The sequence below is a fragment of the Jatropha curcas genome, chromosome 9 (assembly GCF_041381405.1).
Source record: "Jatropha curcas cultivar XTBG-Jc1 chromosome 9, XTBG_Jcur_1.0, whole genome shotgun sequence".
NCBI classification, from domain to species: domain Eukaryota; kingdom Viridiplantae; phylum Streptophyta; class Magnoliopsida; order Malpighiales; family Euphorbiaceae; genus Jatropha; species Jatropha curcas.
Window position 1 is genome coordinate 23,543,428 of NC_143159.1, and position 13,921 is coordinate 23,557,348.

The window sequence follows — 13,921 nt, forward strand, 5'->3', positions numbered from 1 at the left end:
CGGCCAGAATTTGTGAGGGTCTCTTTCTTTTATTTTTTATTAAAAATTATTATTTTGTCCTCAAGTTATGACGAAAAACAGTCTCACCTTCTGATATCCGACGTCTCAAAATAATAATTCTGTTTTTCTTTTTGAAAATAGTCTTTTATTATTATTATTATTATTATTATACCCTTGTAACACAATTTGTGCGAATAATTTGTCTATATAAAATTATTACATTTTTAATCAAATATAAAGTAATTAGATATTAATTTTTCATTAAAAACTCTATAAATAATTTTAAAATTTAATTAAAAATTATTAATGTATGGGTCTATATGGAAAAAGAAGGATAAATCTTATAGTTGTGAACAAAAACCAAGAATCTTGATTGAAAATGTTTGTAGCAGTAAAAAAAAAAAGAATAGCTAGAAGAAGATGGAAAAAATATCTATGCATTCCGCTGTGTTGTAATTGTTGCCCACTGTCTCTTTTATATACAAAGAAATAAAGAATAGCCATCTAATTAATTTGGATGCTTCCAGACATCCGCCTCAGCAAATTAAAAAATAAATTAACAATTGAACATGACTTTTCTATATATAATCTTTCACCCCTCCCTCAAGTTGGAAGCGGTGAAAAGGTCACCAATCCCAACTTGGACAATAAGAAAGAAAAAGCAAGAGAGTGAAGAGATTTGGTGAAGATATCTGCGAGCTGTTATTTTGTGGAAACATGAGCTGGTATAATGAACCTTTCAAGGAGCTTATATGCAAGAAAGTGACAGTTAATAGCAATATGTTTTGTCCTCTCCTGAAATACAGGATTTTTGTAATGTGAATTGTAGCTTTTTGTCACAGTATAGAGTTATGGGAGATTTAAAAGGAATTTTTAAATCTTACAAGATATAAGTTATCCATTGGAGTTCGCAAACTATGAGTGTGATGCTCTTGTACTCAGCTTCAGCAGAGAATCTACTAACAATAGTCTATTTTTTTGTTTTCCAAGAAATGAGAGATGGACCAAGAAAAATGCAGAAACCCGTAACAGACCTTCTAGTAGTATCTGAGCATGTAGTCCAATCTGCATCACACTAGCAAATAAATGGAAAATTATTATGGCTGGAAAAAAAAAAAAAAGCCGTGAGTGGTGCACCCTTTGAGATATCTGAAAATGTAAAGAGCAGCTTTGTAATGGTCTTGACATGGCTGCTACATATACTAGCTCAGTTGTTGCACTGCATAGGTTATACTGGCTCAGTTGCTGCACTGCATAGGTGATATCTGGTCTTGTAAGACCGAGTTATAGTAATTTTCCTATGAGTCTCCTGAACTAATCTGGATTAGATAATAAGGGATCCATGGTGGATGACTGCTTAATGCCTTGCACTAGAGGAGTTAATGCTGATTTAGAGTCTTCAAGTCCAGTACTCACCAAAAGATCTTGAATATATTTTCTTTGTGAAAGGAATAAACCGGACTCTAATCTTGCTATTTCAAGTCCCAAAAAAAATTTTGCATCGCCCAAATCCTTGACGGTAAATTGCTGGTGAACGAAATTTTTAGTTTCTTTGATTAGGGACTCATCAACTCCCGTTATCAGTACATCATCAACATAAACAAGAAGTATTAGGAGATTAGAACCTAAACCTTTTCTGAACAAACAGTGGTCATGATGAGATTGTTTAAAACCAAAAATTTTCAATTTGGAAGTCAGCTCTTTATTCCATTGTCTCCCAGCTTGCTTCAACCCATAGAGGTATCTTTTTAATTTAAAAACTTGTCCGGGCTTCGCCTAGTCATACCCATCCGGTGGTTGCATGTAAATCTCCTCATCTAGAAATCCAAGGAGATATGCATTGTTAATGTCTAATTGGTGGGCTGGCCAAGAGTAAGTTGTTGTCATGGCTAATAAGATTCTCACTGCTACTAATTTTGCAACGGGTGAAAATGTGGCTGTATAATCAAGGCCAAGGAGCTAGTTGTACCCTTTAGCTATAAGTCTGGCTTTGTATCTATTTATGTATCCATTTGGTTGATACTTCACTCTAAAAACCCATTTATTGCCAATGGCCTTTTTTCCAAGCGGTAAATCTATTAGTGACCAAGTATCATTTGCTTCAAGTGCTGCAAGTTCCTTTTCCATGGCAATAACCCAGTTGTTGTCATGCTTAGCTTGATTATAGGTGTTGGGTTCAAGGACTTTGGACACTTTGGAGTGAAAAGCTAAGTAGGAAGTGCTAAAGGACAGATTTGAAGAGGAAATAACATCAAAAATTTGTGTATTACCTTAAAATGCATGAGAAGTAAGAATGCTAGTATCATTGGACTGTACAGTTGACACGAAGTCTTGTAACCGAGCTGGTTTGTGTTTGATTCTGGTACTTTTTCTAAGTGGTGAAGGTTCTGGTAATGGTTGTGGTTGTATGATGGGATGTGTTAGGATAGATGGTGAAGTGTCCTGTGCGTAAAAGGTAGGATTAGTGTTGATATCTGTGCTGGGATTGTGTAGGGAAGACAAATTTTAGGAAGCGGTTATGTTTTGTGCGGGTGTTACATGCTGGATAATAGGAGATGGTTTGTTATTGGGGAATGGTGTTGTATGTTGGGTAGTAGGGTCTAAAGTAGCTTCTATGTCTGCATCTGAAATTATGTCACTGCATTTTGGCAAACTAAACTGAAATACTGACATACGAACAGAATTTTAAAAAGAAAAGATGGTTTCATGAAAAAAGACATCTCTGGCGTGAAAAATAATTTTGGAATTTAAATCATAGATCTTGTAAGCTTTGTGATGTTGAGAATATCCTAACAAGACGGAAGGAATGGCTATTGGGTTGAATTTTCACTTGGTAGGACTGACATTAGTTGCATAAGTTAGACATCCTATGGTTTTGAGATGACTTATGTTTGGTGCCTTTTGAAAGAGGGCTTCATATGGGGATTTCCAATCAAGAATAACAGAAGGTATCCTATTTATTATGTGGACAGCTGCTAATAGGGTCTCTAACCAAAAAGATTTTGGGAATTGTGCTTGAAACATTAAAGCCCTACTGACTTGGTGGATGGACTGGTTCATTCTTTCAACAGTGCCATTCTGTTGAGATGTGTGTGGACATGATCTTTGGTGTATGGTAACATGAGAGGCAAATAATTTTTCACAATTTTGATTAACAAACTAAGTCCCGTTATCACTTCTAATTTTTATAATAATTTTGTGAAACTGAGTGTTAATCAAATTGTATAAATGAGTCAAAGCAATATGTACTTGAGTTTTAGAAGACAACATGTAAATCCAAGTATATTTTGTATATTCATCAACAATGGTCAACATGAATACAGCACCTGAGATAGAAGTTACCTGATAAGGGCCCTATAGATCAATATGTACAAGTTCAAAGGATTCATGTGTGACTGAAACACTAACAGGAAACGGAAGCCTATGTTGTTTAGCTAATGGACATATAGGGCAGACATAACCTGACATGTCATACTTTGATACATTTGGTATATGTTTGATTCTCTATGGGGATAATGGCCTAGTCTAGAATGCCATAATGCTACGAGATGTTTATTATGACAATCAGAGATGCTGATATTATTACAGGAAATGGTATCAAATTGAAAGGATTGGGAGTTGAGGATGTATAAGCCATACTGTACTTTGCCAACCGCAATAGCGTTCTTACTCTGCATATCCTGTAAAACACAATAATCTGGTAAAGAGTTTACTGAAATGAGGCAGGTTTTGGTTAACTAAGTAAATGAAATCAAGCTACACTTAAAACTAGGCACATATAGGACATCTATAAGGGTGATTCTTGGGTGTAATTTTATGGTTTCAACGAGTATTACTAATCTTATAGTGTCATCTGGTAATTTGACTGTCTTAGGGTGTTTGAATTTAATGTTATGGTCAAAGTGGTTAAGTGAAAAGGTCATATGGTATGTGGCTCCAGTGTCCACAATCCAATCACCACACACCTTAATGCAAGCATCAGAAATTAAAGAACTGGTATTAGTAACTGCAATGCTGGTCACGCTTGCTGTTGCATTTGAAGTTTCTAGAGGAGTATACAAAGACTTTCCTTTCATCACTTTGATCACTTCTTGTTGAATCAATTTAGTTAGGTCTGTGTTCCAGTTACTGTAGGATTCACTTGTGTCAGAATTATGCAGCTCCAAAGGTGTATCTTTCATTTGTGCTGCTGAGTTAACATCGGTGACTGAGTTTCTCTGTTTTTGCTTATACTCCTGGTACCATTCAGGATAACCGTGGAGTTTGAAGCAACTATCTCTTGAGTGGCCACCAATTTTATAATAGTCACAGTAACGATCATCTTTCTTCCAATTACTCTTCTTCTTATTATATCCGGATCGAATATCCCTGACAATGTTCTTCCCCTGTACATGCATTTCAGTAGGACTTTCACTAACTTCCAGAAGTGAATGGTTCACCTCTCTCTGTTTCTCCACACCTAGTATCATAGAGTAGGCCTTATTTATATTCGGGAGTGGATCCATTAATAAAATCTGTCCTTTAACATGTTCATAGGAACTGTTAAGGTCCATAAGAAACTGCATAAGTTTGTCCTCATTACCAAATTCAGCTATAATTCTTGATGCACCACAGTTGCAAGCCGGTAAAGTCCTGAAGCACGCTAACTCATCCCATAGTTTCTTAATTTTTGTGAAATATGCAGCAATCGAGAAATTTCCTTGACTAGAGTTACTTATCTCTCTTTTAATTTGAAACAAAAGAGGACCATTACTCTCCCCATACCTCTGGTTTATCTCATCCCACAGTTCTTTAGCAATACTGACATACAGAAAAGCTTCAGCTAACTCCTTAGAAATGGAGTTCAAAATCCAGGAAATTAACATCGCATCAACTCGTTGCCATTTCTCAAAATTTGGTGACTGAGGATCTGGTTTTTCATATTTCCGGTTTATAAACCCTAACTTGTCTTTTGCCTTTAGCACAATCATCATAGAACGATGCAAAGAAAGGTAGTTAGGGCCAGACAAAGGAGCACACCAATTGTAAACTTGGATGATCTAAATTTTGTAATTTCAAGAAATCATCAGCGTTCTCAGCTTCTGTTCTGCTCGTCATGATCGGGATTTCGGGTTTCATCTCGAATCTTTGCAAAAAGCGAGTTTTCAGCAGAAGAATGAGGTAGTTCATAGATCGATGAACACAGAACTAAGGATACAAAAGAGATTGTCGATGAACCTTCAATGGAGGCTCTGATACCATGAACAGAAACCAAGAATCTTGATTGAAAGTGTTTATAGCAGTAAAGAAAAGAATAGCTAGAAGAAGATGAAAAAATATCAGTTCATTCCAGTGTGTTGTAATTATCGCCCACTGTCTCTTTTATATCCAAAGAACTAAAGAATAGCCGTCTAACTAATTTGGATGCTTCTAGACATCCAGCTCAGCAAACTAAAAAATAAATTAACAATTGAACTTTAACTTTTCTATATACAATCTCTCAATTTGAACTAATTTAATATCCATTCTTAACGTGTGAAAAAAAAAAAAAAAAAAACTATTTTTTATAGGACAGAGGAAGTAGCTTATAATGCCTTAAATGAGTTAAGGGATGGTTTTGTACAACTCTTAATACTCATAAATAACTGCAAGCTAATACAAAAGTATATATTGAAAAGCGGAAAAATTTTTGCTCCATCTTCATCCCATAAAAATTGTTCACTGTTCCGTTTTGGGATGTCTTGTCCAGTTTTATATGTAGTATGCATTTAAAATTTCTTTTCCTGCTTTATCCTTCAATAAATTCACTTTTACATGTAATTGCATATAATTATATCAATAAATTTGTAAATAAGGATAGAATGGCTGAAAGAAAAAACATAAATTATCACTGCATTAGTTGCATCTTCTTTTAAGGTTCCTCCCTTTCTAAGATCCTTGTCCTCAAGGGTTAAAGTTGAAAAAGCTTAGTCCTATGGCTTTTCATTTCAACCAATATAAGAATTGTGCCATTGATTGAACCAATCCTTTCACACAAAGTTTCGGATTTTATAATATTGTATAGCAACAAGACATGACAGCCTCCTCCATTTATTTAATTCTCTCTCTGTATGCAATCTTAAAAACTTCATATCTACTGCCTATGGTATTTCTAGCGACTGGATAGCAAGCTTGGCTGCAACAATGGAAATATTTCCATTAATTAGTTCTAAGGAATTGTTTAGCCTTTCTTGTGTGTCTTTCACACCCATTGCTGTTAGCTTCATTTGCTGCAACTTAAGCATTTCGGATTGAGTAGATCCTGTAAAAAGCAACACATCCAAATTAGTCCGGTGTTATTTTCTTCCCAAAGCAAAATTACATGAATGATTAGGGAAAAAGAATCAACAAAACAAAGCTTTTCAAAAAGGTAATTTACAAATGTTCCTCTAAGGTGTCGATTGCCATTTCTCTAGCTAGCTTGTGCACAGGAACTTTACAAGTATTTCTATAAATTTAACCCAGAAATTGCATAGCATACGAAAAAAGGTTTTGCATGCTCAGACAGAAGAACAAGGTCAAAGTTATCAATCCCATTGTTCTCAATAATCATATTAAATGAATTTATTCAATTATGTGATTACCTTAGATGTATCACAAAGAAAGAAAAAGAGTATAAAAGAGAGAAAAATTTGCCTGAAATAGGTTGGAGTGCAGTGAAGGATATACGCTCTGCCAGAGATGGAATGAAAGCTTTATCACATTCCAAAGACGGTTCCTTTTCAGCCCATGTTAAAGAGTCCAAAATACGGGTCTGTAACAATGCCTCTTTGGGAGCCTATTAACATGAGATAAAAAGAAAGCTGAATCCTATACTCAAATGTTATATATAATGGTAAACCATATACAGTAATTAAAGAATTATTTCACTGGACAATATGAATCAGCGAACGCATAACAGGTTCCATTCTTTCAAATAATTTAAACTAATAATATCCAAAATAACTAATTTAAATCATTTAAAACCCTTCAATCCATGAATAGCATTATTTTTTTCTAAAGAAAAAAAATCATCACATGCACAACAATATTTTGCTGTCATATATGGATACATTACAATCCGCTGTGCTCTCATGGACACATTTCAGAAACAGTGATTACCTTTAATTTAATTTCCAAGCTATTCAAACTGTAAAGAGCCTCCTTTACTGTAGTTATTTTTGAGTTTATAATGCTTTCACCTTCAAGGATAATCCAGTCCTTTATTGGTATAACTTCACCTATCACGTAAGGCTCTGACTGCAAATTGGAATTGCAAACAAATAATTAGTTGCCTTGGAGAAGCTGAGTCATAACAAGATACACATTTGAAGTATTCCAAATAGAAAGAGGAAGAGGAGCTTCAAAATGGAAACCTATATATATATATATATATAGGGAAAAAGGAAATGAAAAGCAGAATTCAAGTTCATTACTTCAAAGACGAATAAGTACTTCAATAACATGATCATGAAAATTCAATAATTGCAATATAAATCTCAAGGTCTTTGCCCCTGAGAGTTGTAACATTCAATATTATGGCCAGCACACTGCACATATGCATAGGCTGCATAATTCACAACTGCAGGCTAACTTTTCTCAAAGAGAAAGGAGAATATATTCTAGCCTGGTAAACAAGAAAAAGAGTAGTCTGTAAGAATGTACAGCTTGTCTGTAGTAGCATACAATTCTCTCTACAAAAACTGAAATCATCTTCTTTTATAGTTGTGAAAAGGCATCGAATTAGTTGGCACTTTAGTCTTTTGAAATTCACCTGCAAAAATTTCACAATCTTGACACGACCAATTCCCCTTATAGAGACTAATGCTCCAACAGCTAGACGCTCAACCTGCAGAGCACTAAAACCAAATTTAGTTTGAAGAAGCATATAACTTTAAGTTCTGATCTAAAAATTTCAAAGAGCCTTACATTTTCTATGATAACCAAACAGCCATATCTGGCTGCAAAAGATGCTTCAGTTCCTGAGCTGCTAATAAGGTCCAACACAAAATGCACAAAAAGGTTCTTCTTTCTCAACAAAGACTGCAACAATGAAGGCAAGACATGGACCGCAAAGCAGTTAGTTTTTGCTTCTTACTATTGCCTAAGCAATTAAAACAAATTCTTATAACAAGCAGTGAGACTCAAACATACAATGCAACTCAATTAAGAAAGAAAACCCAAAAAGAAAAGAAGAAGAAACCAGTTTACATGAGACACATAATTAAACTTCAAATCTACCAAATTTGAGTTTTAAACATCTACGACTTCAGTATTTAAGCATATAAAAAACAAAAAGAATTAGGATTCACAAACGTGCATGCACTAACATAGATAAGGATAAGACATGAGAATGTTTCTCCCCTCTTAATTCCATGTTTTATTATACGCAGAAAAACAGAATATTAAGATGCTATAGGGAGTACATAATTATTTTCCTCTGCAGTCCGATTTTAGATAATTCCTATCAAGCTATCAGCAGAGGAAAGACCAAAAACTACAGATAAAAAATCTCCACATCCCTCAAAAACAAAACATATTTCAACAATTATTAATTTTATTGAATAACTCTACAGCTATCATTTCAGTATAGTGTGACAATAATTTAACAGAATATCCTGCAATGCCGTTCAAAACTAATTCTGTGAAAAAAACTTTATGGAGAAACACAATGCAAGGCTACAAATATCCAATTATAGAAAACACAACCAGCTAAAGTAGCCCAAGCCTAACATGAGGAACCTAACAATATAATGAGCAATTTCCCTTCTTCATCCTTCCCGTCCTCAATAATTTTTGCTTCCCAATACACAATATTTAAACAACTACTACGGGTTGTTTGTTTCAACTTGATGACAGTTTATTGGACCTTCAACTTATTCATTCCCATCTTCTGTGAATTAAACCAATAAGTGGAAGCAAACAAAAAGTCTGTCCTCTCTTTTCCTCTCACAGTCCTATTCATAGGAATTGAGAGGATAGCAGAGATAACATCTCCACTATCTGGTAATAGTTACACCAAATATTCTCAACTTTTCTATTTTATATTTAAACCCCATATTTAAATATTTTGCTATCAGTTTCTAATACCTCTTCCAGCAGAGCTAGATATCTAGCTTCATATAAATGCAGAGTCTTGCTCTCTGATGGAACCAGAACCTGCCAAAATTGAAAAATTATCAGCAAAAGAAGCCATAAGAAGGGAAATTTATGAAATGAAAAGCAGACTAGACCTCGCCCATGTTAAAAGGAAGAAGAGGCAGCTCAAGGGAGGTAGCATTTGGAGAAAAACGACGCTGTCTGGTTGTGCTAAGCTGATGATTCCCAGCAAACAGGGAGAAGCGAGAAAATGGGCATAGTACTCGAGTACAGAATTTGAAGTTAGGAAGTCGGGTAGTAGCAATACTTGAGAGACCGAGGATTGTTCCACTTCCACAACTCATCGAAGAGAAGGACAAATTATAGGAATAATTTTTTTAAAAAAAATAATTAACTCTTTTCTTCTGCAAAAGAAAAGGGAAAGAGAGTAGAGATAGCAGTTAATATGGAAATACAGGTCTTTTAACGGTCCCTTCTGTTTGGATATCTGGATAATGTTTGGCGGTAGGCGGGGATGTTCAATTGGTGGTTTGGACCGTTTCAGTCCGGGTACCCATTAGTCCGTTAAAAGACGAAGATGGATATCGGGTCCTTATCAAATTCAATCGAGTGAGATTTAGATTCAGGATGTCAAAATGGATCATAACATGGAAATACGATACGTTTAACACACGAAATAAAGAGTTAGGATTAAAGTTAAATGGATTCGTATCATAAGCAGATCACCTAACTTGAATATAAATATGTCGTGTAAACACCCGAATTAGATAAGTGATCTGTTTATTTAAAGTAAAGAGATAAATTTAGCGTCAAATATAAATACTCAACTAAAGCCCTATTTAAACTTTATGGTTGTATTAATTTTTTGTTATTTAGTTATGAATCTTAGAGAATCTGTATAATTTATGTATAAAAATTTATTTTAAAATGTGATTTGAGTTAAATAGGCTAAAATTTAAATAAAAATATTATAAGCAGGTTAAGTGGAGGGTTTACAGATCAAAAACAACTCACTTAACCTACTTATGATATTAGATGGTTTACATGGATCGTATACAGGTCAAGACCACCCACTTAACATATTTATGATATTAGGCGGGTTACTCATATTGTGTTCGTGTCATTTGTCTAATTTTCATGTCATATTCGTATTGACAAATTTGACACGATTATTAAATGGATCATGTTCATGTTGACCTAATCATGTTGCGTATTAGGCAAATTTGTGTCGAACCCGACACGGCAACTCATTTCAAAGCTAAGCTCTAACGAGGGGTAAATTATACTAATGGTCACCTAACTTCACATTTAACTTTATAAGGTCACATAACTTTCATTTGTCATTTTTTAGTCACTAAATTTTGATGTTTGTTTTAACGGGAGGTCACTTACAAAATGTCGTCATTGAAAATACTAACAAGACAATAGAAATAAAATATTTCATTAAAAAATTCATATTTTCTCCAAATACATTAATTGGAAATCTAAACATTAATTTATTTAACAAATAATGTCATTTACATGAAACAAGTTTTAAATAAAATAAAAGAGAAAAAATTTTCACTCATTTATATTTTGTAGCATTTTTTTTCCTTTTCTTTTATATTCTTTTGTAATCATGATTTTTTTTTTTGTGATATATGTAATTTTTAGTATCATATTATTGTTTTAATTATGAGAATATGTAAAATTAAGTGACTACTGATGTAATTTACCCCTCTAACGAACTCCAACTTGACTCAATAAGAGTATGTTTGAATTAAAACTCCCCTTTAGCTTAAGTCCGGAAATGTGAATTTGGAGTAGAGATAGGCTTCGGTTCACAAAGACGGGATTTCAGCTACATGCCCACATGAGATCCACGTGGCCAGCTGACATGGAGCTGTTTTAATCCAAGTCGATTGAGAGCATCTCTAATGCAACAATGGATTACTCTACTTTATTTATCATGTCTGAAAAATTAAAAGTTATTTTCTCCAATGCAATTGTCTTTTTAGTCTGTGAGTCTGATATGCAAAAAAGAAAAATAGACATTGTTTATCACGCTTTCTATTTACAAAGAGTCCATTAGACAGCATGACTCATATATTAATTTTTTTCCTATTTATTAATTTATTATTATTTTTTTATTTTTATGCATTCTTTTTATTCGCGCTCAAACTTCTTGTCGCCCTAAAATTAATTTATTTTTCGTGCTCAAACAAAAAAAATATAGAATTATGGTTGGTTGTCTATCTAATAGATTATCAACAATGGAGGTACCAAGTAGGAAGTGCAAAAGAAAATCCCTAGCAATTGGATCAAGGTAATATTTTTTCTTCATTTTAATTCTTTTATCAGTCTTTTTGTTTTAATTTGATTATCGTTGTATGATCAGTATTCATAATCAAATAGCTCTAGAATTAACCTCAAAAATTAATGAAAAACTAGATCTCAACCGTCTTTATAGTTCCCACATTTCTTTTTTTGCCACTTGTTAAAAACTCATCTAAAATCCATATCTCTCTCCTCTTCTACCCCTTCAATTGTACTAGTGATTTAAACAAATAACTAGAAAGCATGAAATACACAAAAACGAATTTAAGCATTGTTTCTCCTGACTAGTTAATAAACTTATCTTTTTTGTCTTGCTTTGGGCTAGATTTCATATTATTCAATTTTCACAGAATATGGTTTCATATAAAACATATGAAGTTAACATTGCAAAATTATTGTTGTTCTTTATTTATATTTAGTCGAGTTGATCGTCGTTTGTTATAAAATCCACATCATCAAAAAGTTTTAAAATAATCAATATGCATGAAGCAGTGGAGAATTATTCTTAAAATCTAATATGTACAAATACACATTCAGCCAACTCATCACCTATAGCTTCTATTTATTAAGACCCATCACCCACAATATATGGTCGCACAAGAGATGCTATAAACTATCAGCATAAATGGGTCCCAGATATGCACAATCATCATTCTGGTGAAATATATAGCATTGAGCACTTAATTGATTTTTGAAAAAAAGTTTAGATACTCAATTTCCGTTCATGTACTAAAATAAAAAAATTTGAAAAGTTTTTTTTTTTTGAAAGAAGAATTATCATATATTATCTCAATGAAAAGTAATACATCAAACATTCGGGCACTGAATCCCAAACATGAACAGGATTAAAACGATAGAACGCTCTAGCTAAGCAATGAGCACCTATATTATCGTGTCTTCTAATCCAACGAACCTGGACTAATGGAATGGAGATTAATAACAAAATACAATCAGAAATAACAATACCCAACTCACTCATATCTCTAATCTTGGACGAAAGAGCATTAGAAAGACATTGAGAATCTATTAAAATAGTACCTGCACTCTGAATATGCTGAGCTATAAACTGTAAAGTGAAGCGCAGAGCCAAACTTTCCGCCATAAGTGGAGATGGTTGACCTTCATAGAAATTGAAAATAGCGCGCAAAAAACATCCTTCATTGTCTTCAAAAATAGCCCCTATACCCGCTGATCGTATATTAGAAAAAATAGCAGCATCCACATGGCAAGTCCTCTCTCCCAGCTCGGTAATAGTAGGTGCTACCTGAGGAATTTGTACCAGAGGCATTTGCGGCTTTACCAAGGCATTCTTGAAGTCTTGAAAAAGAATAGAAGCTGTAGCACTAACATTCATAGGATTCCATTCCCTTTGTTGCCAAAGAAATTTGTTCCTAGCATCCCACACACTCCATGCGACATAAGAGATAAAAGCTAACTTTTCGGAATTATTTTGCTTCAAGACCCGCATATAAAGATTTTTAAAAGAAAAGTTAGTAAAAGCCTCCTCCACCCTACACACTTTCTAAACCTCCAACACCTTTGTACACAATAATAATGCATGATTAACATCCTCCGCCAAATCACAATAAGGGCATATAGTGTTCACATTCATACCCCTTCTGCTCAATCTCTGTCGAGTAGGCAATAAGTTACGCAAAGTTCGCCAAATGAAATCTCTGACTTTTGGTGCAACATTCAACTTCCATATACTCCCCCACCCCTCACCCTCTATACTCTCGGCACCCCTTTCCAACACCCTCAAGGCAAGATAGTAACAAGATTTAACACTAAAATTACCCTTCTTATCGTAATGCCAAATCAGCTCATCCTCCAAGTTTCTTACACTAAGGGGAATATCAAGAATAGTGTGGATATCTCGCAAAGAAAAAAAGATTAATAATCTTTGCCACATCCCATTTCCTCTCCCCCTCCACCAAAAGATCTTTCACTAAGAGATTATTATCAATAAAGAGACTACCATCCTCCACATAAAAAGACACCATCAATAGATAACCAAGGGTCCTTCACAACAGAAATACGCCTACCATTGTCAACCCTCCACCTAACTCCATGTTTCAAGCACTAAATTTATTACCTCTTTATTTAGTGACTTAACCTAATTTTACATGAAAAGTCCGAAGTACCCATATGGAACCCACGGGATTGATTCAATGCTCCACCTCCATAATAAATTGACTGCATATATTTATCTTTTATTTCGTCTTTATGACCCATTGTGAATAGTGACGTACAGTACACATTCTTTTTACTCAAACAGGACAATTTTTTATAACATATATTAGCAAATCAAATAGCACCACCCTTTGTAATAGATCTTAAATTTTAAATCTTAACCATATCGCAATTTGAGTATTTGACAATACGACAATTCTTTCTTCTTCTTCTTCTTCTTTTTTTTTTTTTTTTTTTTTTTTTTTTTTTTTTTAAATAAAAAAAAAAAAACGCAATTACACATGCAAGGGAGAGATTTGGTTTGATGAAGCATCCG

The 13,921-nt window shown here is 34.0% G+C and overlaps 2 protein-coding genes across 2 annotated transcripts; both read right to left on the minus strand.

Annotated features, from left to right (window-relative positions):
* Positions 1-3,271: 3,271 nt before the first annotated feature.
* On the minus strand, positions 3,272-5,345 carry LOC149493851 (uncharacterized). The gene has a single exon (XM_089725594.1). The coding sequence runs from the start codon at positions 4,971-4,973 to the stop codon at positions 3,738-3,740; it is 1,236 nt and encodes a 411-aa protein (XP_089581720.1). The 5' UTR covers positions 4,974-5,345; the 3' UTR covers positions 3,272-3,737.
* A 500-nt stretch (positions 5,346-5,845) lies between these two features.
* On the minus strand, positions 5,846-9,575 carry LOC105644307 (ATP-dependent protease La (LON) domain protein). The gene is made up of 7 exons (XM_089725673.1): positions 9,231-9,575; positions 9,088-9,156; positions 7,927-8,040; positions 7,772-7,846; positions 7,120-7,257; positions 6,655-6,796; positions 5,846-6,280 (listed from the first exon to the last, which is right to left on the minus strand). The coding sequence occupies exons 1-7, from the start codon at positions 9,438-9,440 to the stop codon at positions 6,120-6,122; spliced, it is 909 nt and encodes a 302-aa protein (XP_089581799.1). The 5' UTR covers positions 9,441-9,575; the 3' UTR covers positions 5,846-6,119.
* Between the last annotated feature and the right edge of the window lie 4,346 nt (positions 9,576-13,921).